The 27,729-nt window shown below is 42.3% G+C and overlaps 3 protein-coding genes across 4 annotated transcripts in view; 2 read left to right on the top strand and 1 right to left on the bottom strand.

The window, feature by feature from the left end:
- Positions 1 to 23,811, top strand: part of cerkl (CERK like autophagy regulator) — a 24,857-nt gene extending 1,046 nt beyond the window's left edge. Inside the window, exons 3-14 of the mRNA XM_040201100.2 lie at positions 6,003 to 6,233; positions 14,501 to 14,632; positions 15,526 to 15,589; positions 17,145 to 17,275; positions 17,404 to 17,478; positions 19,903 to 20,080; positions 20,473 to 20,520; positions 20,741 to 20,766; positions 20,863 to 20,971; positions 21,076 to 21,172; positions 22,266 to 22,462; positions 22,827 to 23,811. Of these exons, the coding sequence (XP_040057034.2) occupies positions 6,003 to 6,233; positions 14,501 to 14,632; positions 15,526 to 15,589; positions 17,145 to 17,275; positions 17,404 to 17,478; positions 19,903 to 20,080; positions 20,473 to 20,520; positions 20,741 to 20,766; positions 20,863 to 20,971; positions 21,076 to 21,172; positions 22,266 to 22,462; positions 22,827 to 22,905 (1,367 nt within the window). The 3' untranslated portion in view covers positions 22,906 to 23,811. The remainder of the gene's footprint in view (positions 1 to 6,002; positions 6,234 to 14,500; positions 14,633 to 15,525; positions 15,590 to 17,144; positions 17,276 to 17,403; positions 17,479 to 19,902; positions 20,081 to 20,472; positions 20,521 to 20,740; positions 20,767 to 20,862; positions 20,972 to 21,075; positions 21,173 to 22,265; positions 22,463 to 22,826) is intronic.
- The window catches only part of rpl8 (ribosomal protein L8), a 45,601-nt gene continuing 37,861 nt past the window's right edge, over positions 19,990 to 27,729 (top strand). The window contains exon 1 of the mRNA XM_078090826.1: positions 19,990 to 20,001. The gene's annotated coding sequence lies outside the window, so the exon portion shown is untranslated. The remainder of the gene's footprint in view (positions 20,002 to 27,729) is intronic.
- The window catches only part of itga4 (integrin alpha 4), a 17,475-nt gene continuing 13,441 nt past the window's right edge, over positions 23,696 to 27,729 (bottom strand). For both annotated transcript variants that reach the window (XM_040201098.2, XM_078090825.1), the window contains 6 exons: positions 27,596 to 27,703; positions 26,996 to 27,121; positions 26,753 to 26,878; positions 26,094 to 26,192; positions 25,833 to 25,952; positions 23,696 to 25,476 (listed from right to left, as the gene is read on the bottom strand). In XM_040201098.2, coding sequence (XP_040057032.2) covers positions 25,366 to 25,476; positions 25,833 to 25,952; positions 26,094 to 26,192; positions 26,753 to 26,878; positions 26,996 to 27,121; positions 27,596 to 27,703 — 690 coding nt within the window. In that variant the 3' untranslated portion in view covers positions 23,696 to 25,365. The remainder of the gene's footprint in view (positions 25,477 to 25,832; positions 25,953 to 26,093; positions 26,193 to 26,752; positions 26,879 to 26,995; positions 27,122 to 27,595; positions 27,704 to 27,729) is intronic.

Raw genomic sequence — 27,729 nt, 5'->3', positions numbered from 1 at the left:
CCTGGATTCCCTGAACAACCACGTTGTCTTTCCCAAACTCCTCATGAATTCTCCTAACCATCTTTTCTTGACCCTGTGACGTATTTTGCACAGAGGTCAAGGAAAAGTGGATAGTCCTTTTTTGACTATTAAAATCCAGCCTGGTTGTCTGGCGTGTCCCTAATTATTTCCGCCTTTGTCCAATCATCTGCACCTTCCCTGTGTATTTAACCATGTATGTCCCTTGGCTCTGGAGAAGGTCTGTTGTCAATGTCGGTGTTCTTTTGTTGCTAAAACTGGATTTGTCCTCCTGTCTCCCCGTCTCAGACATCCTTGTGACACTTTCTGTTGTTTTTTTTTAATTCAGCTGAAGGATCTCAAATCATTCAAACAGCTGCTTCTGAACATTTTTTGCCACTTTCATGAACTTTCATTTCACTCGGCTCTTTATTATTAAATCTGTAGATTCTGTTTTATCAGAGTTGCTTAAAAAAAGAAAAAAGAAAGTGGCACATGTCTTGGTGGCAACCTCTTTTACTGATGCTGGAGAATGGTGCTTCAACCGGCTAAAATGAGTGTCTGGGTGATGGTTTATGAAGTATTCACAATATACTTAACTTTTAAAAAATGTATTATTAACTACAGTTTTTATACATAGTCCATCCTCTTCAAAGATGACTTTCAGGGCTCTTTGAGAAATCATCCTCGTATTTTTCGGTAGTGTGCCTGATATTTAATATCTGATATCTCCACCATTTCACTTAATTGGGTGCCATGACATGTACACTACGGTGGTGACAAATTCTGACTGATTTGAGTCTGAACTTTGCTCACTTTGCACAGTTAACTTATAGTAAAAATTCAGTCATTATCATTCTATTTTTATTTTTAGAAACCCACCTCCACATCTGTGACTTGGCACCACCACAGACATTAGATGGAAAATTATGTCTTTGGTATGAAGTTAAAGTTAGCTCATGTTGTGTTATGTTTTTGAGAGCTCTGATGGCTTTTCATCAACTCTCCTTTAACCACAGATGAAGAGAAATGATAGTATTTGTTCTATTTGTGCTCACTACCCCCTTTAGATAAAAAAAAGTCATAGTCATAAACATTATTTTCTTCACTCCACAAGCTGATGTTTGTTTTGTCGAACTAGAAGCTCAAGTTACAATTCAAGTTACAATTAATTTAATTAACAATGTGTTCAACTATTTAATGAATAACCGTACAACCAAATGAGACGGTTTTAGAACAAGACATGTTGAGTCAGGACATTTTCTGAATGGATACCACTTAGGATTTTGTAATAAAACACAAACACATTTGTTCAATAACAGGAGCAGATGTTAATGTGCAACGTATGCAGACAGGAAGTTCAAAGGCCAAAGGAATGGAGACAAAGCCCATTCTACCAGCAGAAACACTAAAAGGACATTTTGGCGAAAGAAATGGATATACAATAACAGTGCAAATGTTCAGTGGCTGGAGGAAGGTGTGTAGCAGTCAAGCCAGGGTGGAGGGGGAAGTACAGTCACTGAGGGAGGTGTGTGTGGGGGTGGGGGGCAGAGTTCAGTAGAATGACAGCAGCAGGGATGAAGCTGTTCCTGAACCTGCTGGTCCGGGAACGAAGCACCCTGTAGCGCCTCCCAGAGGGGAGGAGGGCAAACAGTCTGTGGCTGGGGTGAGAGCTGCGTGCCCTCCGCAGACATCTCTTGCTCTGGACAGCCTCAATGGTGGGGAGTGAGGAACCGGTGATGCGTTGGGCAGGTTTTACCACCCTCTGCAGTGATTTACGGTCTGCGACAGAGCGGCTGCCATACCATACTGAGATGCAGTTTGTAAGGATGCTCTCTATGGTACAGCGGTAGAAATTCTCTAGAATCGGAGGAGACAGATGGGCCTTCTTCTTGAAGCTGGCGACTCGCTCAACCTCCATCCCGTTGATATGGATGGGGATGTGTTGAGTTTTTGAAATCCGTCAATAAACTCAAAATCAGCTCAGAGGGGAAGAGAGGAAACATTGTTACATGAGTTATTTATTTATTCATTCTTCCTTGATTCCTTCTATGAGCTGATTGCAGGTACAGGTGTCTTTGCAGGACCACCAGAATCCTCTGTTGGTCCTACAGCTCGGATCACAGCAAGGAGATCCCTTCTCCTGTGATTACAGGAAATGGCAGAAGCTCGATATCAAGCCAGCTACATCTGCAGCTTCCCTGAGACTAAGCACAACAAAAACACCCTTATGAAAGACACAGCTTTAGGGTTTAGTGTACAGGATTTAGTGCAGGGCCGTAGTGTATGGCAGACGATTGCTTCTTTATATATACTTAGAATATATACAACATTTTAAAAGAAATGTGGATACAATGACTCAGTAGGTAAATAACAACAATAGACAACAGCTAGAGCAGTCTTGTATGCTCAGAAAATCGCATCACTTTACTGCAATGCAGCCTTTAAAACCAGGCAAAGACAATATTTATGTAATATTCCAATATGCACCATGTAAGATGACCCTCTCGTATTACAACATTGATATAATATCAATATACTGCCCCACCCTAACGCAGCCTGGTGTAGTCACCCTGTGGCAATATTTTGGTTATATTTGAGTATCATTGTGGTATTTCATTTATTATTTTGCCAATATATTGTGGGATTACTTTTAGTTAAAATCTATTCAAACAGAACTCGTTAGCGGGGAAGCATGAAGGTGTAAATACAGTGTGTGTGTGTGTGTGTGGTTGAAGCCAATCTGTTTTGCTGTATTTCATCCAACTAAATGTCATTAAGCCAAAACTGTGTGTAAGTGTGTGTGTGTGTGTGTGTGTGTGTGTGTGTGTGTGTGTGTGTGTGTGTGTGTGTGTGTGTGTGTGCGTGCGTGCGTGCGTGCTGGCAGTAGTATAGAGCAGTTGGTTCGGCCCATGGGGGGTTATTAGAGTCTCTCAGTGTGAGGAGATTAACACACACTCTCACACAAACACGCATACACACTCACACTCAGTCAGCCTGTCAGCATGCTGTGTGTGTGTTGATTAGATATTTCTATATAAATGCATCAGCTGTTGTTGTTTATTTGTACACATGAATGCATCCCGGTACACCCAGCAGCCTCTCTGTCTGTCAAGACCTGACACTCGGAACTACCTGCAGTTTGAACGCATTCCCGAACGGTGTGAAGCTTTCCTGGTTGAAAAGTCCGTGCAAAGGAGTAACAATTTTGTTAGATAATTTGTTTTTTGAAAAATTTTAAGGGGAGACGTTCACTACAAACATCAACCAAGCTTGGGTTCTGTGATGTACGCTGTTAACATACACTCTGTTGACTGTTGACAAAACGAATCATACCAATTGCATGTTACGTTCATTTACTCACACGCTTTGTGTCAATTTTGGATGAATTCAGCACAACAGCACCTGATCAACGGCAACAACAAAACATTTTGACTTTGCTCAGTCATCCTTTCCATGACAACGATGGCTGAGCCTGGCGAAGGGTACTGCAGTATTTAGTTAGACCTTGAAAATGAAATAAACCAAGTTGAAATTGTTAAAGCTGGTATCCAGATCATAAACCTACGATTGTTATCCAGGGAAGTCTTGTGTTTCTACGTTGAGGACACTCGCCATTCTCAGTGAAAATGAACATAAATTAATCTAAAAAGATCTGCAATTTGTTTTAGGTACCCCGGTTTCCTTTGTGCATTGAGGAAAGATCATGCCCATCAACTGCACATTTATATGTGATTCATTGAAATGAACCACTTCATAATTCCATTACACACCAGAAAACACCCACCTAGATTAATTAAGAAGGGGGGGCTGATCACTTTAATCAATGTACAATATCAGAGAGCAGTAGTTTACATGATCAATGTCACCAAAACACAAGAGGAGCAATGCAGCGCTGCAGCCTCAGTGTGTGTGTGTGTGTGTGTGTGTGTGTGGGGGGAGTTGTGTGTGTAAACTAGGTATCATCCATAATTACCCACCGTGAGCCACATGGCTTGGTCACCATGGAACCGGACTGCCACTGTGTGTGTGGCTGTGCGTGTGTATCTGCATGTGTGTTGTAGGGATATGCCAATTGTACATGTTTATCTACTTTGTAAACTTTTAAGTTTGGAATTAGGAGAAGGTAAGACCTCCAGAGAGGGAACAGAAGCACAGTGTTGAATCCCACATATATATGTACACTCTACATGTATATACAGGTGTGTGTGTGTGTGTGTGTGTGTGTGTGTGTGTGTGTTTAAATGCTGATGAGGTTGGCCCCGTGTGTCGGTGAGGGCATGATGGGGAACTCATCTCCATCTGCTACCTGTGACGGGCAATGTGTGTGTGTGTGTGTGTGTGTGTGTGTGTGAGAATCAGAGAGAGCAGAAACTCTGTGGGTTCTTTCAACTCAGATCACCGTTACCATCTTTAAGAGACAGATGGACAATCTGTCTCTCTCTTTCAATTTATTATTATTATTATTTTTTTATATTTCCTTGTTCCTTATTGAGATGAAGTGCGACCTACAATTCAGAAAACAATGAGAGGTCGGGGGTGTCGACATGGACTTATTCTAATTATCAACTTAAATAATTCATCAATGAAAATCCCTCTTTCTTGACTGAACTCTACACCGACCCTACGCCAGCGCTACACCCTGCTGCAGCGCTACAGAAGTATTTTACTGCATGTGAAACAGTGGAACCCTTGTCACCATCAGCAAAGAGTGGTGTCCAAAGCCTGAGCTTACAACTGATATTACAACTTAGGCCATTAACTGTGATGGTTCAGCCGGAGTCCTGTTTCCATGCCAGGGTCTGAGGACAAAGGATGTCTCACGCTGCACTCAAGCGATAAGGTACGAGAGGCTGTACTTTATCGTTAACGCATAGCGAGTTGATTTCCGCAAATGAATTGAAAGCAACTTTGTGACAGGCCAGAATGAATTTTTCATAAACCTTGTCTCCGGCAAAGAAACTATGATGTTTCTGTGTATGTTTGCTGAATGCCTTGACTTCCTTTAATATGACGATGGACTGTCCTTTTGTGCATCACTTGAATCTGTTAAAATGTGATTGAGCAGAGGGTGAAGCAACAACAGCAGACAGACCAGCACCACACATACTGTGACCCTGACATATGGGCGCTGGCCTCTGCGGGTGGAGGAGGGTGGGGGGTTCAGGGTTTTTGGTATCTGATAACGGCAGGAGGGTATTTCACAGAGAAGGGTAGTTAATCAGCTATCATCGTATCTAATTTGTTGCTAATGGATCTTTCCCCTCCGAGAACTTGTAAGCTGTTCATTGTGTATTTCATACTGTTGGTATGTTTGTTTGGTTTAATTACTGCTGTCTCAGTTCATCATCTGTTGGCACAGAAGCTGCTTAATATCTCGTTTATATATATCTGTCATTTCATTTCGGTTGTGAACTGAAGGATTCTTCACTGCCTTTAGAGTGACTTGTTTGTACTCAACTCATATTTTCGCTACATCAATTCTTTTATAATTGTTAATCTTTGACACAAGACAATTCTTAACAAGATCATTTTTGACATCTGCTTTGGCCCATAGTTTACGCAAAATCTGAACAATAAATTAGATTGATTCAATAATCTATAATAACAAGAAATGCCTCCTTTGCTCTTTATTGAATGGTCCAACAATGATCACCTGAATGCCTTTGAACTATAGCTGCATTTCAAAATAAAAAGTGAAATCTCTATTGCCAGGCTGTAAAGTATAAGAGGTTTAAATCTGGTTTGTTTTTCATGTACAGATGTTAGTCGACCTGCTGTGAAGCTGCCATCGACCACTGGGATCATATTATGTAATGTGGACACAGATGAACCAGAGCAGTATGATTACATTTGCTGAATGAGACAAAATAATGGGAAACCTTCCCTTTGCAGCCTGACTAAACAGATGTTAGCAACACAATCCTTATGTCATGATCACTTAGTAAAGTTATTTGCGTGCTGTGTTCAGGTACTGCGTGTTGACCCCACCTCTCTCCCTGTAGGTGAGGCGTGTGCGCTGCAGCCAGGCGTGTTGCTGCTCCGCGACGTGTTCGCGGTGAAGGTGAAGCGGCGGCGAGCGGTGGGCCAGCAGTCGGGGGGTCCCGTCCTCGGAGTGGCCCTGTTCTGCTGCCGGAGGAGGGGGAAGCGGCTGGAGGAGGAGACTCTGCACCTCCACAACGCGTCCGCAGAACACACACAAACCTGGTACAACACCCTGAAGGAGCTGCTCACAGGTAACACACATATAATCAGACCGCCCCCAGGAAAAGAGGTAGTTTTAGATATTTGGGGATTTTTACATTTTCAACAGATGAAGAAGAAGTGAACACTTTCTACGTGTGCATCCCTTTAAGAGAACAGACCCACACGGAGCCGCTGTCAATATCATGGACGCAATGAGGAAAACAAATCCAGGCCAATAGTGAGATTGTCAGCTTTTTTTGTTTTATATAAGAACTGCAAGACACTGGAAACATGACTCAGTACTTTGAGCGTCAACACTGTAAGATGATTACACACAATGCGGTGTAATACTTTTATGCCAACGCCTATTGGATGGATTGCCGTTCAATGCGGCGGGTCATTCTTGTCCCCCTCACAGGAGCTGGAGCGCTGACATGGTATTGTACAGTTTAGCGTGGACTTAGAGTTAAGTGCATCAGCGTGTGTGCTAGCGGCTGGGGTTATAATTTCACTGTTTTCCATCAGCTTGGTCATCACTCAGGTTAATGAGGCGGGTCAGGGTTTCGTCAGACAGTAGGGACAATCTGCTAATCCACCAGAACAAAGAGACTCAGATTACACACACACATTCAGCACGACTCACTAAGCAAAGTGCAGTCAGCAACTGAGTCATGTCGTCTGCAAGAGAGATTAGACAAACTAATGTCTGAACCGACACGCATGTGGAAACCGGCGCTATGTGGACATCCACGTTCAACCTTAATCCGTATGGATTTTATAATTATGACTTTGCTGTCTCATGAGATAGATTACAATTATGAAATAGAAATGCTTCTTTGTTTGCTCACTAAAGGAAAAGTCAGATTTACGTGCATTTAGTAAACTATCCTATTGTCCCTTTATGTAATGTAAAATGCATCACTCGACTCATAATAACAGACCCACAGAACTATCACCAATCCATAGAGTTAACCTATACCTGAGCATTAAGGCATCTTTCATTTATCTATCTTTTGCCCCTTGTTTCAAACTCTCAGAAAGTGATTATTCTCAAAATAATATGTAAAAAGCTTTAATAAACGCTACACTGCATGCTCTGCATCACGCGTCAGACAGACAACACAAAGAAAGTGGAGCTACAACATGTAGTCTCCAAAAGGAAAATGAATTGTTTTAGAAAATGCGTCGCTTCTTGCTAACCGGCTTCTCCAACGACGACTTTAGCAGCTGATAATATGTCACAGGCTCGTGCAGTTTTCTGCGTGACTTCAATGCGTCAACCACCTCCTGACAGTTTGATCAAATTGTGGATGTTGCTGCTGCTGAAGTTCCCAGACTGCGGTTTCCCAGGTGCACGGTAGTGGGCGTCGCCTGGCCGACACTGAGCACACAATGGGATTGTTAGAGCTCAGTTTGTATGGATCTCACAATAAAACGCTTTACATTTTCGGGTTTTCTTCTCTGTCCACTGCAACAGAGACGTCACAAGCCTTCCATGGATCGCCTCGGGTCACACGCGCAACCTTTGTCTGCTCACCGTGTCATCGGCGTGACACGCTATCGCCGGTCACCTGTCCGTCTGTCCCGTCCGCCGGGCCGTCAAGCCAGATTACCCGCGAGGCCCTGCAGCCAAGTCACAACTTCTTTTAAGTGGGTCGTCTTTCGCCTCTCACTCACGCACACATGAATGGCTCGCAGGTCGCGTGTCAGCTCGCGTGGTCACACCACACGTCAAACTGTGACGGCTTTTGTGACTTTGCACACCGCGGTGGAGGAACCTGTGTGTGTGTGAGGAAAGTAAACAGTCAGGCCGCTCTGATGCAGCGCAGACATTAAGCCTATTTTCCAGCCGAGGGTCAGTGTGAAAAGCTCATTGTTGTGCGAATCGTGGCGTCGCCGAGCAGGCAATCCCTCCGCTGACACCGCCACCTCCGCCGCTTCTTAACCCCTCGGGTCCGAAAACATTCAGCAGCACAATGGTTGGCGGTGGACGGAAACTTTTCTGTTTCCAGAGAGCGGTTTGCTGTGTGAAGCAGCTGCAGAACTCTGCGCGCAGAGTGAATGGCAGTCAGGGCGACAAAAGGCCGGCAGTGATGCTGTATAGTCGTTCCTCCATACATGCAGTCAGGCGCCGGGATGGATTGACTGCAGTTGTTTAACAGCACAACAGACTGACAGGCCGGCGGCCCCGGCGGAGCTCACGGGACGGCCAGACGCAGCTCGCCCAGGGCACCAGCGCCCGCCGTGACTCCTCCCAGATCAATTGTCTTGTCAATCTAACGTCCGTTTTCCGCTCGCTCACAGAGGCGCTGGTTTGAGTTCAGCTCGACAAGGTGAAACCAGTCTGGTCGACCCGGTGGTACAGTGACGTGCCTTAAGGTCAAAGTGACGCCATCAGCACACAGCGCGGCCAGCAGGAATCTGCTTCTGTAGCATTTCATCTCATCCGTACATTTTGGTTCCTCTTTTCACACGCTCTTTCTCTATTTATTATATATATATATATATATATCTTATTATATATCTTATATATATATATCTTATATATCTTATCGTATTTTTAACTGAAGGCTACTATTGGCTGGGCATGCAGTCCAGGGTTTTAGAGTAATTGCGGTTGGGACTGATATGAGCATCATGACCGCCATTGACGCTGACCATTGACGTAACACACAACTTTTTTAAATGATTGTTATATGGAAAAAATGTGACCCACTGGCTCTGAATGCGCATACAGACAAGGAGTTGATGTAACCAAAGTAAACTGTAAACTGTTGAGTTTTTAAATACGCACAAGACGTGAGAAAATTCCTATTTCTAACTCTAACTCTAAACTAGATAAAACGTAAATACTCTGCCACTGGTAAAGAAAAGCTTTGGTTTTATATTTGATTTGATTAAATCAATTTTAAAGACAGCTCCAACTGCTATTGTGTTAAGGTTATTCTGCTCTTGAAAAGCACCTTATTTGTTGCTGAATGCACTACTTTTAGTTAACTATTTAATTTTGCAATTAATCCTAAAAACTCTGTGAAATTAATGATTACATATTGTGATCATTGCGTAGCACTAAATATATGAAATGTATATGGAAAGTCCAATTCACAGCTGCAGCCTACTGCACACAAGCTACTTACTCCACGGACTAAAGGTCCTGGTTCACGACTAAGTTAGCACACTACAATAAAAATGTCCGACTCAAGAAGAACCTTGTTAAAAATGAGAATAAACTGAACAGTCAATCCAAATGTTCTTTACTTTTTATGAAATAAAACTCAGATAAGCAACAAATCTGCAATAATGGGGAAACTGTTGATTTGTTTTTCTCGAACAATAATTAATGACCAAATCATTTTAAAAGAAACCAACCATTTTAATTATAATATATACTTTTTCGTTTGTAAAACAACTTAACAGAATCCCAGTAATTGGTTTCTCTGAGGGTTTTACGAGTATAAAACTGTTTGCTGAAGAGACGGTTCCTTGTGAGGAGGAATGAATAAACTGCTTTATGGCCTCGTGTGTCTGTTACATATTAACTGATGCCTGCATGAAGTCAGCAAATGTTTCCATAGAGACACGAAGAGAGAAACCGGTCCCCCTTTTTTCTCTCCTTCATATTCAACTTTTATTAGTTTGTCAGGACACAACCTTTATTGCACAGCAGCACACATACAGGGACCCACCCATCCACCTGATGAATATACAGCAGCTATCAAATGTCCAACCCTTTCATCCCATGTTTATTTGCACACCGTTTTTGCTGCATCCTGGCAACTCAATGATTTCGACGGACTTTTGCTGCATCCACACGAAAAAAAAAGAGTTTTTAAAGTGAGCGCTGTGAATAATATTTCCATTTTAAGCTTTGCCAGCTGTGTGGCTCTTGGCGTGGCGATGATGGCCACGCCATCGGTCAGTCTAATGCTTTGGTCGAGACAGAAATATCTAAACCCCTGGCTGGACAGACACTAGGCTGTAGAAATGTGTAAAATACTGGATTACACAGAAAGACCTTGAAAACTACCGAGCCTTGAGGTGTTTCCATCCACTTGTTTCATGAGCATTTTTGAAGTTGTGCAAAAACTAACGCGACCCGCGGTTTGGTACAGGTAACCATCAGAGAGGTTCAGAGTACCAAACCATTTGGAAAAGAATAGAAAAAATACTTTGGTGATGGATTTGTCTATCAAACTCTACAGAACGCCATTGGGAAAAAGCCAAAACATCTTTTCTCTCCATTGCTAGTTATCAAAAAGGACATCAAGACTATTCTTAAAATGTATACATTTAAACGTTGAGAATTGAAGATGGAGATTTGACAAAAGTCAGAAAACATTTAAAATGACCTCTCATTTTATGAGAAAGGGCCTGATGCAAGTTCCAATCAGAGTGAAAAGTAGAATATAAATGCTCTTTACTGTAAATCATATTTTTTGAGGCTATCTCGTCCTAGTTACCCCATTTAAAGCCCTCACAGACTCTCACACTCCACCTCCTACCAGGTGATGTCGGTTAAGTCCCTGAGGGGTCAGGGTTCAGGGATTAGGGGGACAGTGGGTTTGGGCCCCGGTCACGTCAAAAACACACAAAAGCGGCGCAGAAATGCTAAACATTATACCTGTTACCAGTATGCTAGCATCCAGACATTAGCATTTAGCTCAAAAGGTCATATTGTGTCAAAGCCTCTTAAGTATCGGGGAGGCAACAAAAGGACTCAAGTCCAAATAGGTTAAAAATAAAATAACTTTCTAACAGCTTGGATACCCAATGCCTCGACAGGACCAAGCTCATGGGACCATTAGCACCAAAAATGACAAACAAACCAACGACAAGGGACACACATGGTTTAAATACACTGAGGAGGTGAAGGTGATTGGACACAGGAGGAAACCATCAGGCACGAGACCGGCAGTCACAGAGGGAGGAAAAAACGCACCAGGGAGGAAATGAAGTTCCCCGAGGGACACAGCAGGCAGGGAAATACAAATAAAACCGGAACGACCCAATCACCGTAACATCTAGTCTTATGGGAAGCTGCAAGAGTACTAATTCTTCCCAAATCCGAACGTTGGGGATTATGAAACCATTTTTATCATAAGTGAAGGAAAATGTCCTTCGGTTTCCTAGAGGGAAAAAGCTTCTTTTATCCAACGGTCCAAAGCCTGAAATATTCACTTTACAATCAGTAAATCAGTAATTTTTCCATTGGAGCTGGAAAAAAGAATGCTTGTTTTACAGATGAGAAACAGATTAATTGATGAGTTATTTATCCAAGCCAGCCAAGGACGCCAGATTCCTTCTTTTATTATGACAGCCTTTGACTTTTTCACTGCTGTTGTTAATTTAAAAAATAAGAACAATAAATGTTGCTTGAATACATTGCTCGCCCTCGGGTTAAGTCTTGTCCATTTGTCTGCGTAGACAGTGTTTCCATGTATTTTATTACTTCTGTCCGCTGACCTTCGGTGTTGTGCACCAAGATACAATCTGTTTTTGTCAACAACATCCAGCAGCTTCTCTCCTCGGTCCTCTCTCAGAAACTCAACACTTCTCCTTGACAACACTGGGATTGTTTACCATGGCAACGTTTTAGCAGCGACATAGCAACCTGCCGCCGGCCGAGGCAGGGAGATGATCTGATGGATACTTGATCTCTTCACATGTACCTGTCTGTCTGCCTTTCTTCTTAGAAACATATCAACAAATTGAATGACCTCATTTCCTATGAGACTGTGTGTGTGTTGCCCCCCCAACCCCCCATCATCAGTCAGTCATACAACAATCACTTAGAGAAAGAGACAAAGAGGCCCCGTTTCGATCCTTATTTTCTTTAGTGCCATAACTAAAGAAAATACTGGCACTATGTAAATATTCTTGCGGCCCATTTTGACATTTTGGCTATTTGGCACTAGTATGCCAAATTAGCCATTTGCTGTCACTCATAAACATTCAGACTGAAGAAAAACTTCAAACCTGATGCTTCTCAGGTAACTTCCGGAAACATAAGAAGCGTCTTTTATTTTCCGTGATATTCTAACGATATTATTTTTGTCAACTTCCGACATATTGATGTACAGTCTGTAAATGTGTGCACCATGGCTCAGTGTTTACATTTGACTTGTGGCGTAAAGTAGTGCGAATTTTGACGCTAATTGGGGCAATCAAGAGCTTAGTATTTGAAAGTACCGGAAGGGCCTCCATGAGGTGTGTGTCCAAGCACCTGCTGCTTATATTGACATATTGACCTCATGTCAATATTTGGACCATGGATGGACACATCCCATCGTTTTGACTCCTCTTGGTAACTGTTGGTGAGTTATGTTGATGCTCGTTGGAGCTTACAAGATTGTTTCAGTCTCCTCTCTGCTGCTCACGTTTACATTAATCCATCACATCCACTCAAACAGCAGGCTCACAGTCAATACAAACAACAAAGCGATATCAGTGTTCGGCCCTGTTTGCCTGATCTTCATAGTTCTTTAAATATGGAGGAAATGTAAACAGTAATTTACAAAAAGGTTCAGAGGTTAAGATGCTGTGGTTCCGTAGAGCATGGAGCAGTTTGGTCATGAAGGGCTATTTGGTGCCACACTGGCTCCTGATGCTGTTCTATAAATGCTGAGGTGGATTTGCGTTAGTTAATGTTGGACTTGGGTCCCCATGTTTTTTTGTGGGGGGGAAGAGGGAACCTCAAAAGGGCTTGAACCTCTGGTAATGGGTGGGATCCAGTAGAGAGCCGGGGGGGCGGCAGGGGGTGTTGCACTGTGTATATGAGTGTGGGGTCATTAACAGGGTGAGGTCACAGCCTTCTGGGAACAGATTATAGTAATCATCTAGATAATGGAGCCGGTGTGTGTGTGTGTGTGTGTGTGTGTATTGATCTGTGCTCGTCTCAGGGGGTTTATAAGGCAGCCTTTGAATCTGCCTAATGACGAGCTGTAAGGGGTGTGTGATTGTGACTGCAATTTGGAGATGAAACCATTTATTGCTGTCTAGCACTTGTGTGTATTGTTGCTAAACGATATGGTGAATATTTTGCATCAACCGGGCCTCTGCAACGTTAGAACAGTGTGCAGGCGTCTACTCCTCGTAAGCACACTAAAGCTAAAGCCTCAAGCTAATATATTTTACAGCTATGTGACAAAGTGGGTCACCTTTGTCCCCAAGTCTGTGTCTTGAGTACTGATCCATACCCAGCAGGTCTGCTAGAGGCTAAAGGGGAAAGCAGGCAGCGAGGCCTAGTGTTCATACAGGGGATGATGTCAGCAGTGACATCATCAAGTTAGATCAAGTATACGGGAGGGAGTCTGCCTTAATGGGTGTCACCTGTACACATGGTACCTAGAGCAGGTTGATTGCCCCCCCCAACAGTCAATGTCCTCCACAAAGGTTAGAGGACATTGACTGTTGGGGGGGGGGGCACGTGGAACATCCGTGTAGTTGAGTGCACGTGATTGATTAGGTTATGTGGAGTTCATTAATTTACGTTAAAGCTGGACCAAGTCTTGCTTGTCTGCCTCCTCAAATTCCAGAAGTCACTCGGTCTGTCATCCTCACATATAAAATAATGAAAAGCAACAAATGTTCACATTTGAGAAGCTTCAAATGTGGACACATCGAGAGGGCCATTGTTTGTGCTAATGGCTGTAACACTTCTTTTGAGCTACATGCACACACGAATGATAGCATACAGCAGGTATTTGACATTCTCCATCTTGATTCTTAATAAATTAATCTTAATAAAGTATTGATATTTCATTACATAAACGATTAATATTGCTACTTGGAATATGGTGATTAAACGATTTTAAAAGTACTAACCATGAGAATTGAACAGACAGCAATATCTGTGGTGTCATGTTTCCTGCATCAACCTTCTTATATAACGGCTACGGCATCGACACATCTGTGTGTGCGGTGAAATCTCCTCGTGTGTGAGTCACATAAAACATCTGTGTGTTTAAGGAGATGTTTTTCAAAGCAACATAAATAGATATTGAGAGGAAATGATGAGTGGTTTAACTTTGTGACGCTCTTAACAACATAGAGTACATTATTTAAATTACTTATACTTGGGTATTTTATCAATACAAATACAATAATTCATTTCCTAATCATTATTAAATAAAACGGATGTTGTTGTACTGCACAATTTGCAAAGCTGTTATTTATCAGCACCATTTGACATCGCAATGAAAATCCAATCGTTACTTGACTATCTAAAAACTAAAAAACAGACAATTCTTACTGTAAAATATTGCATTTTGTGTGTGTATGTGTGTGTCTGTATATGTGTGTGTATGTGTGTGTGCAGGATCCAGCAGTCGTCCAAAGTATCTAAAGGTGTTCATCAACCCCAGGAGCCACAAGAAGGAGGCCGTCCACATCTACAGAGAACATGTGGCTCCGCTCTTCAGGATGGCTGATGTCCGCACTGACATCACTGGTCAGTCCGACCACTTTTCTATTTTTATTTATCGTAAAATAAGACTTATTATGATTATTGTACCTCAGACACGTATTCATAAAATAATGTGCATGTGCAGCAGAGTTGTCGTAGTGGTTTTAATATTTTTACTGTCCGTCCTTCTTTATTGATATTAGAGACAACGTCAAATCTGTGTGTGTGTGTGTGCGTGTGTGCGTGTGTGTGTGTGTGTGTGTGTGTGGAGTAGGTCCAAAGGTCAGAGTTAATGGCAGTATCTTGTCGCTAGGTAACCTGATACAGGGGGTGGAGCCTAGCCCATCTGCTGTGACAGGGAGGCAACCTGCTCCTCTACTAGTCTCCTTGTCTCCTCTTCTCTTCTCTCCTTTCTCCTTTATTTTCCTTGGTTGCTTTCTCTCCTCTCCTTGTGTCCTCTCCTAGGTTTTATACATCCTTATTTCCTCTTTCCTCCTCTCCTTGTTTTCCTTGTTCCCTCTCCTTGTCTCCTGTCCTTATCTTCTTCTTTTCTTGTTTCATCTCTGCTTCATTTCTTCTCACCTTTCCTTTCCTCTATTTATCTCCTGTTTTCTCTCTATTGCCTCCTCCTTATATCCTCTCCTCTTTTCATCCTTTTCCTCTCCGCTGCTATCCTCTCCTTCTCCTCATATTTTGCCAAAAACCTCCATGTGGCGTCCTTTCTCCTCTCCTTCTCATATCAGCTCCCCTTCTCCTCTAAGCAGATGGTGTGATATCCGTTGTCCCACTTTTTTTTTTGGCAGCCATCAAACACATGAGTGTCACTAGTGACCACACACATATATGAACACTACGGACGGAGGTCCAGCTCAATGTCTCTCCATCTGTTTCCCCCTCTCTCCTCCTGTCTCTCTCTATCCGTCTGTCTGTCTCTCCAGTGACCGAACGGAAAGGTCACGCTCTCTCAGTGATGAAGGAATGCAAGCTGGATGAATATGATGGGTCAGTTGTCGCTTTTCTGTCCCTCTCCTGTGATTTAAAATTGAATCCAAGTTGTGCAAGACAGATATTTGTTCATTATTGTTCGTAATATCAAACAATACACTTCAAAATACTTTAGAAAGACAAAGCTGTGTTTAATAAAGTAATTATAAACCTGCACCTCAGATAATGACTCTGTCTGGGGTTGCTATATTTTTAAATTTATATATAGTTTAAGTTGTAAAATGAGAGCAGCGTTTACACTGAAGATCAGGTTAACATTTTACAATCAAGATGTGACCTCATCCCACATACAAGTGCACTAGATAATTAAACAGTGGTTTACGCTCAGAGGATGACCAAAACCCACTGACCCAGACTGATTACGCACACAAACACACACACACTGACACACGCAGACATGTGAGGTCAAACTGCGACTGCTTTCTGTTGAAATAAAAGACAAAGAATATAAGACAATAACTACAAATATTTTAAAAACTGATCAAACCCCCAATGTCAATATCTGTGATGGTCTCTATGTGTGTGTGTGTGTGTGTTCGTGTGTATGTGTGTGCGTGTAAGCAGCTTTTGTGCTCAGCCCTCATAAGGCTTAACGTGCTTATAGAAGATTAGCTCAGGGTTGCTAAGTTAGCTGCTGTGTGTGTGCGTGTGTGTGTGTGTGTGTGTGTGTGTGTGTGTGTGTGTGTGTGTGTTTGGCTGCTCTGGTCAGGATTTGGTTGAAACCTACATTTGCCAATTAGGCTGGCTGTCACCGTGGTGACCGGAGATTCAGGTAATCCCATTCACAGCAGGAGAGTTTGTTTACTTCACATTTACTGGAAACACAAACTCTAAAGATGAGCCTTCTCACTTTTTAATCAGCTCCTAAAAACATGGATAAATCAGTGAGAACAATGAAGAAAATATTATTATTATTTTTGTCTCTAACTTCTACTTCAATTGCCAATGGTACTTATTATTAATCATTTTATATTATGACTATTATTAAAACTTCAAACGTTTCCTTTGACTATACCTGTTCATTTTGATAGTGTTTAAAAAATAAGTTTAACATGTATGTAATAATGTAAATATATATTCTGTCTGTATTAACTCCCACAATACCCAGAAATATCAGAGGACATCAAGGGTAGCTATGGTGCCAACAGTTATTGATGCCTTTCAATTATATAAGTTTAATTTATTTCAGTGTCTATGTTTTGGTCTTAAATTAAAGCAATTCTCAATAATTATATTGTGAAGTTGGGATTATAAAGCATTTTCAAGTTTTAGTACAGATGCCATAACTACACTTTATTGCTAACTTGCTTTCTACAAATATAGATTTTGTTTTGCTATGTATGTATGTATATATATATATTTTTATTTTTTTAGGTATTTGAATAAAGACAATACTTTTAAATGCTGTGTGTTCTCTAAATAAAAAAAAAGTGTTATAATTTAGATTTGGGAGTTTAAGTTAAGAAGATTGCAAAATAAGGTGTTTAGGCTTGACAGACAGTTCTAGGATACCAACAAAGACAAAAATGATTAGTTTGACTCTGTCTGTCAGGGTGGTGTGTGTTGGTGGGGACGGGTCGGTGGCTGAGGTGTGTCACGCTCTAGTCCTCAGAGCTCAGCTGGATGCTAATTCTCCAGAGAAACCAGTGAAAGCAGTGCTGCCACTTGGAATCATTCCTGCCGGTGAGAGAGAGGAAAGTCCCTATATATATATATGTATACTAACATTAGACCAACATTGTGCAGAAGTACATCTATCCACACTAAAAGGTACCAGACGGGGGGTTTTGCCCTTCTTTCCATCTTTCCAGGTTCTACAGACGTGGTTTCCTGCTCTGTTCATGGAGTCAGAGATCCAGTCACTGCAGCCCTGCACATTGTCCTGGGTACGTTCTACCTGTTCCATGTCTATAGGTTCAACATCCTAGGCCTATGGTTAAAGTGGATACGTTGTGTTCTACTGGTTCTAGATCTATAAACGTTGCCTCAGCTAAATTCTACCTGTTGTGTGTCTAATGTTACCTGTTGGGTATAATTGGGTTTACCTGTTCTAAATCCATAGCCATAGGGTAGGTTCTACCTGTTCTATGTTTTATAGTTTTATTGTCTTGGGTCGACTTCTAGTTGGCACATAACCGGCCTCACTTCATAGTCGTGTGCTTGGTGGGTCTACCTATAGTAACGTCTATTTGTACTGGGAGGCTTCTCCCATTTCCCACTTAACCGTCACATTATCCATTGAAAGTTCTACCTGTTCTAGATCTGTACACATAATATTGACTGTAGTCTACCTGTTCTAGATGTATCTCCTAATGATCCTTAATGGCTTCTCTTCTTAACTGTAATGTTGTTCTGGGTGGATTTCAGCTATTCAAGATCCGTCTTCCTTGCAGTTCGTACCTGTTCTAGATCTATAATTCTCTTTTTCTGGGGTAATTCTACGTGTTCTATGAATAAAGTCCCATCCCGATCATGGTTGGAATTTACTTCAACTTCAACCAACTCAAAGGGAACCAATCAGAAGCTGGTGTTATTGTTGAGCTTTGTCGTGATTGGCTGATGGTTACTCATATTGTTTGAGAACAAACAGACGCACAGACGGGGTGGCTGGATTGTGGAGGTGGCACACAGACAGATGTCTAACAGCAGGCTCAGTTTCATTTGAAATCACAGGTCTTTTTTGCTCACTGTAGCCCCGCCCCCTTCACATCTCAGGTAAACCTGTCCAGCTGACAGCAGGACGGGCCGCTGTGTTTGAATGACTGAGAGGACGTGAGATGGTGGTTCTGGTGTGTGTGGGACAGATGGGAGTATTTATTGGAACAAATGAGACCCAACGACAACGTACAAAACAGAACAGGCCAAAATATTTCATTAAGACAGGAAACAGAAAATAATTATTTGTTGTCGGGGTTTTTTCAAGCTCCTTTATATCATTTACTTGCCGACCAAAATGATTATTGGTTGCACCACTAAGGAGCGATGCAAGTTGGATCTCACGGACACACTGCTGTGGACTGACACTGACTCACACACTCACGCACACACACACACACACAACATGCCATATGGAGAAGAAATCAAATGCTACCCAGAGAGACAGACAGGTGGGCAGTGAGCAGTTCAGTAGGTTACAGCAGGTATGTGGCCAGATGGCATGGTGTGTGTGTGTGTGTGGGTGTGTGTGCATGCGTGTGCGTGCGTGTGTGTGTGTGTGTGTGTGTGTGTGTGTGTGTGTGCGTGTGTGTGTGTGTTTACAAGCGACAGATAGAGAGAGAGAGTGTGTGTGTGTTGAGCATGTTACTGAATGGTCTTAATGGTGAAATGGGGTCATTGAAGGAAATTACTATTAATAATACAATTATAAAAAAAAAAAATTTTGTTGTCTTAAGATGGTTTAATGTTTAAGAGCACAAATAAAGATATACACATTTCCTCACAAACCTGTGCAAAAGTGTCACATTAAAACGCACGCTGATCCGCGTTGTGTCCGACGCTAAAGAATGACATTTATCATTGTAAATTGTACATTTCAAAAGAGAATTTTTCAAAAGGGAAGTCAGTGTTTATGCTTTGGGAAACGAAAATGACACTGCATATTCATTTTCACGTTTAAACCTGAGTTTGTACTGCACATGTGACGTAGACACGCCGCTAGCATCTCTAGTAGCTACAGTAACCTGTCAATCACTTTAGCCCCGCCCTAAAGCATTCTCTACTTAATCTTCTATTTGAATCTAAATTGACCATAATTTACAAAACTGGTTAAATCACATGTTTTCTGATCTACATCCTGCAAATAAATGAGTTGAATGAATGTGTTTTTACATTGTGTACAGTCTGAGGTTCATAAGCACTCTAGACACCCCGATGTTTGACAACAAAAACTAAAACGTGAGTTTTTTATGATATATGTCTGTTTGACAGGAACAGATTTTCTATTAATGTTCTTTTCTCACTGAGTAGGACCCATTTGTTGTAAATGTGCTGTAAACGTTAACTGTTCTGTATAGATGTACAGACAGGCTGGTCCATCAAAGTGGATCATAACCTCCAGAGACTGGTCACTCTGCTGCCACGCGATCCTCCTGATGTCTATAGATATTACACACACACTCATGGTGCGGCTCCTCGTGAATATTAATTAGCTTCTAACCATACAACCGCGTGGCCCCTCTTACAGAATGTGTGTGTGTGTGTGCGCGTGTGTGTGTGTGTGTGTGTGTGGAGGGTCCTGCGTTTTCCTAATGAGTATTCATAATTAAAAACACTCTTTGATCAGTGTCCCCCCCTCCGGCTCCCCTCTGCAGGTCACCTGCTGCAGGTGGACATGTGCAGCTTCTCGTCTCTTGGGCAGTTGGTGTGTTTCGGTTTCTCCGCCATGTTTGGCTTTGGTGGGCGGAGTTTAGCGCGGGCGGAGAAGAAGAGGTGGATGCCGTCGGCACGCCGACGAGAGTACGCTGTTGTGAAGACCCTGGCGAGGCTGAGGTTACTTACAAGCATAAACACAAATTGCACTCAGAAAAGTTCAATTATATTTAGGTATTTCATTTTCTTTAAGGTTCCAAGGATGGAGATCATATGTTAAGTCCACTAAGAGAAAATATTCATTTTAAATTTCAAATATTAAATAGTACATTTCAGCAATGCTAATATGGGATTTGGTGTTTTATTCATTTATCACATTTTTCAAATGTGCCAGACATTCATGTCCTCTTTGCCAATTGGACCGTGTAATTATGCCAACAGGCCAAACAAATGTTAACCGCGTTGGCACCGTCATTGTTAACAGTTAATAGTTAGTGTTTCTTAGTCAAGCATCACACAAGTCCTAACCTGGTTCTTCATTTCTTGTTCTTCTTCTCTTCTGTCGCCATCAGACCAGATGACTGTCTGCTGTCTTTTCTACCAGCAAAGCAGTCAAACAGGTGAGACACACACACACACACACACACACACGCACACACGCACACACAGGATGTTGTGTAAAACAATGCAGTTTGGTTTCAAGACTTCGAAAGTGGGCTCTGTTGATTATTTCTCTCAGTGGAGCTACAGATACCGAGGTGTATGGGTTTTTATGTGGCATATTGATTCTCTTTAGGATATTATTTTATGTACAAATCTAAATTAGATGTCTTTTCACAGAGACCAGGACCAAGACCCAGAATCAGGTGAGACAAATCAGGATAAAGAGATAGGGTTCTGTTTTCTGTGTGTCTATTGCATTTGATTCTACCGATCGTTCCTTCTGTGACTGGTTGGCACAGAAGGGGAGGAGACCTGGACAACCAATCAGGGCCTGTATCTAAGCATCAGCATCATGTCCATCCCCTGTCTGAGTCAACATGCACCTCAAGGACTGGCACCCAACACCAGGTACCCGATGAGCACTTAATCCTTCGGGGAATGTTGAGTTTAGCAGGTTCATGTCGCCGTGTTGCTGCTACTGATCCTACTTTTGCACTTCCTGTTTGTGACAGTTTGGCAAATGGCAGTGCAGCGTTGATCGCAGTAGGAAACACGTCGAGGTCAGAGTTCATCAAACATCTGAAGAGATACAACAGCTCTAGTGGACAGGTGAGGCCATCTCATTAACTAGAGGAACTTTTCACACCAGCGACAGTCAGTCAGTCAGATGCAGCTGGCTGGTTGGACAATTCCAGGTATTTTGCCGGCCGGGAACTGCATCCAAAATGGAGCCAGCTCATCAGAACTCATCCCCGATGTGGGTTGTTTCACTCCTGCAGTCGCCATCCTTAATCCTTCACCCCTCAGAGAGATAAAAATAAGGAAAGTAGTCATTAGCAAGTGGATTAGACTGGTTTGGCCTGGCCTGCGAGATCACACACTAACCCACTTACTAAATATACTCACAGCGTGGCGTTCACTGTCCCCCGGAGTAAACAGGCTGTTTACTCGCTGACCTACATCCATTTAGCCTCCTTCCAGGTGAAGGGACGGACAGCTCTCAGTCAAACACATACGGGGCGTTACGCAGCATCTCACTGTTACGGTGTAGCTCATCTTGAATTATTATTTAACATCCATTCCGGATGTAATCATTGAGAAGTGTTCGTCCTTAAGCTGATAAATGACACGTTCACATTGTTCACAATGTCACGGCTGACCGATGCTTTGCATTTTTGCATGAAAAATATTCCCTGAATCATTGAAGCTAAAATAGTCTTCTTGCAGTGCATCACATTTTAAAAGTTTTTATGTTTAGTTAAATTGACATAGTGGACAATATTTCCCTCAGGAATATGGTGGAATAGAAGTATAAAGTGGCACAGGATGTAAATACAAATTGTAAGTGCCTCAAATTCGGATTTATGTGTATCATTTATGTAGTAGGTTAATTTATAGACTATAGTAATTTTATATTTTTACTAAAAAAGTGGACGGGAGAGACAGACAGTGAGACGGTCTGTCCTTCTGTCTGTCTGTTGGTCTTTGCTGCTCCCTGTTGGGGCTTCGTGGTGTTACAGTTGAGACCGTGAAGGACGGGAGAGGAAATGCCTGTCACTCCTCCAGATGATCAAGATGATTAGCAGGATTATGAAGAGATTTTCTCTCCTACCCAGATGACCTTTGACCTGTGGGGAGCCACATATACACACACACACACACACACAATCACGTCGTTGTCTGTCTGATTGTCTGTCTGCAGTTTAGCTTCTCATTCGTGGAGACGCACACTGTGTCAGCGGTGAGGATTTGTCCCCGCTCTCTGATTGGCTGTTCAGAGGAGGAGAGTGAGGAAGAGGCCGAGTCCAAAACCACGCCCATCATCCAATTAGAGGGAGCCGCCTTCCCCTGGAACATCGACGGAGAGCTGGTGGAGATTGCTAACGAAGTGCTTATCAGGTATGCATTGTAGATATCATTCATTATTAAATAAATATGACGTAGTGAAACAGGGGCACAGCTAATGATTCATTTCAATAGTAATTCACCTCCCAAAAACATTTTAATGAAGTGAGTGTTTGATTTCCAAAAAGTGCCCATTGTAACGTGTTAAAATGTCTATCGCCAATTGAAGCTACAGAGTAAACAGAGTAAAAACTGCTGCATCAGCCATCTTGCGATGGAGCCAATGGAGTATAGCGTGTGTGTGTGATCTGCAGAGGTTTAATAATTCAACCAACAATCAAAATACATACGTTAAATAATCACTATGTCATATCAAAGTGCATTCATGTATGTGTGTGTGCTTACGTGGTGCATTCAGGGTCCACCCGCAGCTTATCACTCTATACGGGGAGGAGGTGGACGAGGCCGAGTCAACCGTCTCCTGCAGCTGCATCTGAGTCAGGCAGAGGGCACTGTGTGTGTGTCTGTGTGTGTCTGTGTGTGCGTGGGTGTCTGTGTGTGTGTGTGTGCGTGGGTGTGTGTGTGTGTGTGTGTGTGTGTGTGTGTGTGTGTGTGTGTGTGTGTGTTGGGACAGAGACACATAACCATTGGAACCAAATTGACTTAAAAGTGTCTTTAGATCATCACTGTTTCCAAGGCGACGTGAACTTAGAATGTAGAATACACACATAAAACTAAATACAGAGCTTTGTGTTTACATCATGTATTTTAAAGTTGCATTTATTAGTCTTTATTGTTATTTACTATTGCAGCTTCAATAACCAAGCAGGTAACTTGGAGATACTTTTAACTCACAACGTCTTGTCCTTTAAAAGGGTTAATACTAGTTGAGGATCAAGATTCATGTTTTTTGTATAATTTCATGTTCACATTCTGCTAAACTTAAATCACCAGCTCTTTTCTTAATATTAATAGTTTTTTTACATTGTTGTTTCATCACCAACTTGTGCTGCAGATAGATTGCATACAAACTATAAGCATGTAAGATAACAACAGTTCATTGAATCAAAACTGTGAGGTATTTTCCAGTAGAATCCTTATTTATTGTTTAATTATTTTTTGTTGGTGATAGTTGAGCAGCTTTCGGTGCAGATGAGAAGAACCCAACTGGATGATACCAAAATGTCCAAATATTTTAAGCAGTTATTTTTTTACTTTTTAAATTTTCTATTAGAAACTCTTTTACTTTTTTTGTTTTTAACATGGTAAAAAAACAAGAAAAAGTTGTTTAAATAGAAAACCCTTCATTTAATATAAAATCGCATGTACAAGCAGTGAGACTCCAGTGCAGACTTCAACTTCACATAAACATAAAACAAACAGATTTATTAAAATATTAAAAACATCTCTGTGTGATGTGCATTTGTACTAAATAGATAATCAGAATGGAGGAAGGCAGCTGTTTTAAATGTCTGCATTCACAAAATACAGATGGTTAAACTGCTTTTGAACACTTCTTCAAGTACTGTTCCGTCATTGAACCCTGTGGCTCTGCTGGCTCTGTTCCCCGACAAGCTGCTTCCTTTACTGTGACGTCACTCGATAACTCAGTCCAAACCCAGAAGGTCTGCATCAAAGAACCCGGTGACATTCAGGCGCTTTACAAAATAAGGTCGCGACCAAGAAAGTACATCTGGATCTGGAGTGCAGAGGATTGACCCCGGATCAGGCTCTGGACGCGGCAGTGACCTGTCAATGACAAGGTACCTACCCTAAAGCGCTGTCTACTTCATGGACTCATTTTCTTTTCTTTTCTTTCTGACCACTTTTTGTAACCAGAGGAGTCGCCCCCTGCTGGTCAGTAGAGAGAATGCAGCCGGCTTACCGTTGCCTCCTGATCTGGATTAACATGAACAAAGAGGTCCGACATCAGTTGCAGTGAGACTGCGGTTCATTTATGTTTGATGATTTCATGTTCTAGATGAAGCATCCTTAAGAATATCAAATAGTCGTCTATAAGTTAAATGTATCTCCAAATCGCATAAACTATTCAAGTCTTACTTGACGTCACATGCGATTTGTCATTTTTGAAGAGAGGATTTTTGTTATCGTGACGCCTGCAGAAAAAAATTTAAATTACATTTACTTTTCCTCATCATAAGTTTAAATTCAAGTGATGCGAAATCTCACCATCCGGGGTCAAGAGGGACAACTGAAAGATATTTAAAGTTAACACAGGCTGAAGGGGCTCTGTGGCTCCATTTAAACATAAGTATAAGCCCTATACAAGCACATCCCGCCCCTCAGTGTGTTACCAGTGCATAAAATGTTGGTCAGCAGGTAAACAAAAATGCACAATGACAAAATAGCGTGTTTTTATGGAGAGCTATGAGCCTGTCAGGGACCGGGGCTTCCATCCCATGAGATCCAAAGGTCATCAGAAATTCACCTCCTTTGATTTGTTTCCTCTTCAAAGCGGCGGTCATCGATAACTGTCACAGGTGATGCTTGGCTCTGTGAGCTTAAAGGCCTTTCCGACAGGTCTATTCCGTTTAAAAAAAAAAAAAAAATTATCCTGGAACGCTGCAGGATTAATCTGTATTTTTGGAAGCGCAAAATAGTTTTGAAAGGTCATGGTCATTCAGGAGTGCACAGGAGGCGTTCACTGGAGTCATTTTGTCAGCCATCACACACTCACTGTCAGCTCTACGATGACCAACTGACTCGCTAGGAGACAAAACAGCCGAGTCGTGCTGGATGGATTTCATTGGCCGATGACGCTCAGCAGCAGTATTGTTCTACTGTTTTAAAAAAGATTGGCCATGCCATATTTTCATAAGCAGCGCTCCATCCATCCGTCAACACAACTCTCATAGAAACTGTTGCACGGTCACAATGTGAACTTCTTCTTCTAGTAGTTAGAGGTCAGAGGTCGGGGTCAGAGGAGATGTGCCGTGTTATGAATAGCTCTCTCTTTGGTTGTTTTTAGGGACGTAGTCCCAGCTGTCCCTCTTTAACTTCTCCTCCTCTTCTTCTTTCTTCTGGAACTCCCTCTTAAAGAAACCTGCCTGAGAGACACAGACAGGTAGACAGACAGGTGCACAGATGGGTAGACAGACAAGTAGACAGACGTGGACAGACGTGTGCAGAGAAAGGTAGACAGACAGGCGATGAGTACAGGTAAACACAATGCTGGTCTCATACTATGCAGTTTATGTGTAACATTGTATTGTAACATACTAAAGTTCATTAACAATATTATACCACATTTTACTGCAGTTTATCTCAATGTTATATAGCAATATTCTGTAGTTTATCTGAACATTGGATTACCATACACTGCAGTTTCACTACAATTATATTGTGATATAAATTGTTTGCCAGTACGGTAATCAACAGAAAAGTTCAAATGTATTTAACTTACCTTCCAAAGACACCAGATGAGAGCAGCTAGGATCATCAGACCTAAAACTAAACTGACGACAATGATGAAGACTTTCACTGTTGTTGAGGGTTTCTGGGAGAAAAGCGCTTCTACCTCCACCTGTAAAAGTACCGCATACAGTAAATGATCGCAGACATCTAGAATACAAACGTACCTACAGAAATGGAGACACATTTCCGGGTTGAAGACATCACGTGGCGTGGTTGGGTCTTGGTTGAGACGGGTGTCGGTGTGTTTTACCTGTGCTGCAGGTCGCTCCGTGATGAGGACGGTGTGGAGACCGCCTGTGGGATTCGACATGGTCGCTGTGCTCTCAAGCCTCATGACACTGTGACGACCCTGAGACACATATCAGGAGACTTTTTCAGTTTCTCAAAATGGATTTGAGATTATTCATCATGATACGTCATTGCAGTTTATTTTCTTGATGTTGAGAGTGTTTGTATGTGTATATTAATTGTGTTTGTTGGTATTTAATCATTGTCACGGTGTGGTTCACGTCCTGTCTTATTTTGTAGTTTTCTGCCACTCGTGTCCCCGGGTAACTTCACTTCCTGCCTTGTCCTGTCGTCCCCTGTGATTGTCGGATCGTTTCCACCTGTGTCCAATCACCTGCACCTCCCTAGTGTATTTAAGCCGTGTGTCTCTTGTGTCACTTGTCGCGTCATTGTCTATAAAGAGCATTTCTACACAGACTGTGAGGGGAAAGCAGCAGGTTGGCAGTGCAGCAGCTTTGTTCCTCTGAGTGCACAAGGGATGCATTCAGGATCGGACTGTAGTTTACCCGTGTTTTGGCATAAGTCAGATTCACACACAGTACCACTGTAGTTACATATGAGCTGATAAAGTGAGAAACTGTAATCTGTGTGTGTGTGTGTGTGTGTGTGTGTGTGTGTTACCGGAGCTTGGAGTAGTACAGCAGGGTTCAGTGTGATCTCCAGTTGGATTAGAGCATCTCTCCCCGCCTCCAGGTTACCGAGGCGACACACTAGCCGCTCACACAGCTCATCACCACGGCCACAAAACTGCGCGCACACACACACAGAAAGTTTGATGTACAGACACTATAACTCAGTTGGATGGTTGTTGTTGACTAACTCAATCATCTCCGCCACAAATGACTATGTTGGTGGTGTGTGTACCATTCTGCGCGTGGAGGAGAAGGAGAAGAAGAAGATGAGCTGTTTGATGAAGGAAGCTCGAGGCACCTCACAGTCCTCGAGGACGGAGACAGTCGTGTCACTGATCGAACACACACCATGAGACGACTGCAGAGAAAATGTATATGTATTAATATCGTAAACATCGTTCATTTACGGTGAATATTTTCAACCAACAATGGCCAGTATTTGCCCCTGTCCTCTGCTCGCCATCTCCTATTTTACTGCGTTCAAGACATTTCTGGACGTGAACCTTTATAAAAACATATATATATATATATTTTATATATATATATTATTATTATTATTATTATTTTCAATGGTAGGAAAAACACTGCTACGGAAATGGATGACCCGCCGTAGCGTTCCAAACCGATCCGGATTCATCTCAGCTCTCTGCTCTGGCTCCGGTAACAGACAACGACAGAAGCAAATTGTAAACTAACATCAGCAATTGAAATGTGCCCTCAGAAAACTTGCGACGGAGCACAAATGTACTTCAAACTGTTTCAATACTGACTGTGCTACTTCTACTTCTGCCACTGCTGCTTGTGCTGCTGCTGTCGGTGTGGCTGGACGTACCTGCCAGTCTACCACCTGCAGCAGTCTGTGCCGGCTTGGTGTGAGGATCTTGGGTAGCGTGATGTCGACCACGGTATCTACAGACCTGCTGGGGCCGGAGTTTAACACCTGCATACAGACAAAAACACAGAAAT

The sequence above is a fragment of the Gasterosteus aculeatus genome, chromosome 16, assembly GCF_964276395.1.
Source record: "Gasterosteus aculeatus chromosome 16, fGasAcu3.hap1.1, whole genome shotgun sequence".
In the NCBI taxonomy this organism is placed as follows: domain Eukaryota; kingdom Metazoa; phylum Chordata; class Actinopteri; order Perciformes; family Gasterosteidae; genus Gasterosteus; species Gasterosteus aculeatus.
Note: the sequence above shows the minus strand (reverse complement) of the source record. Positions and strands in the feature narration are given on the sequence as shown.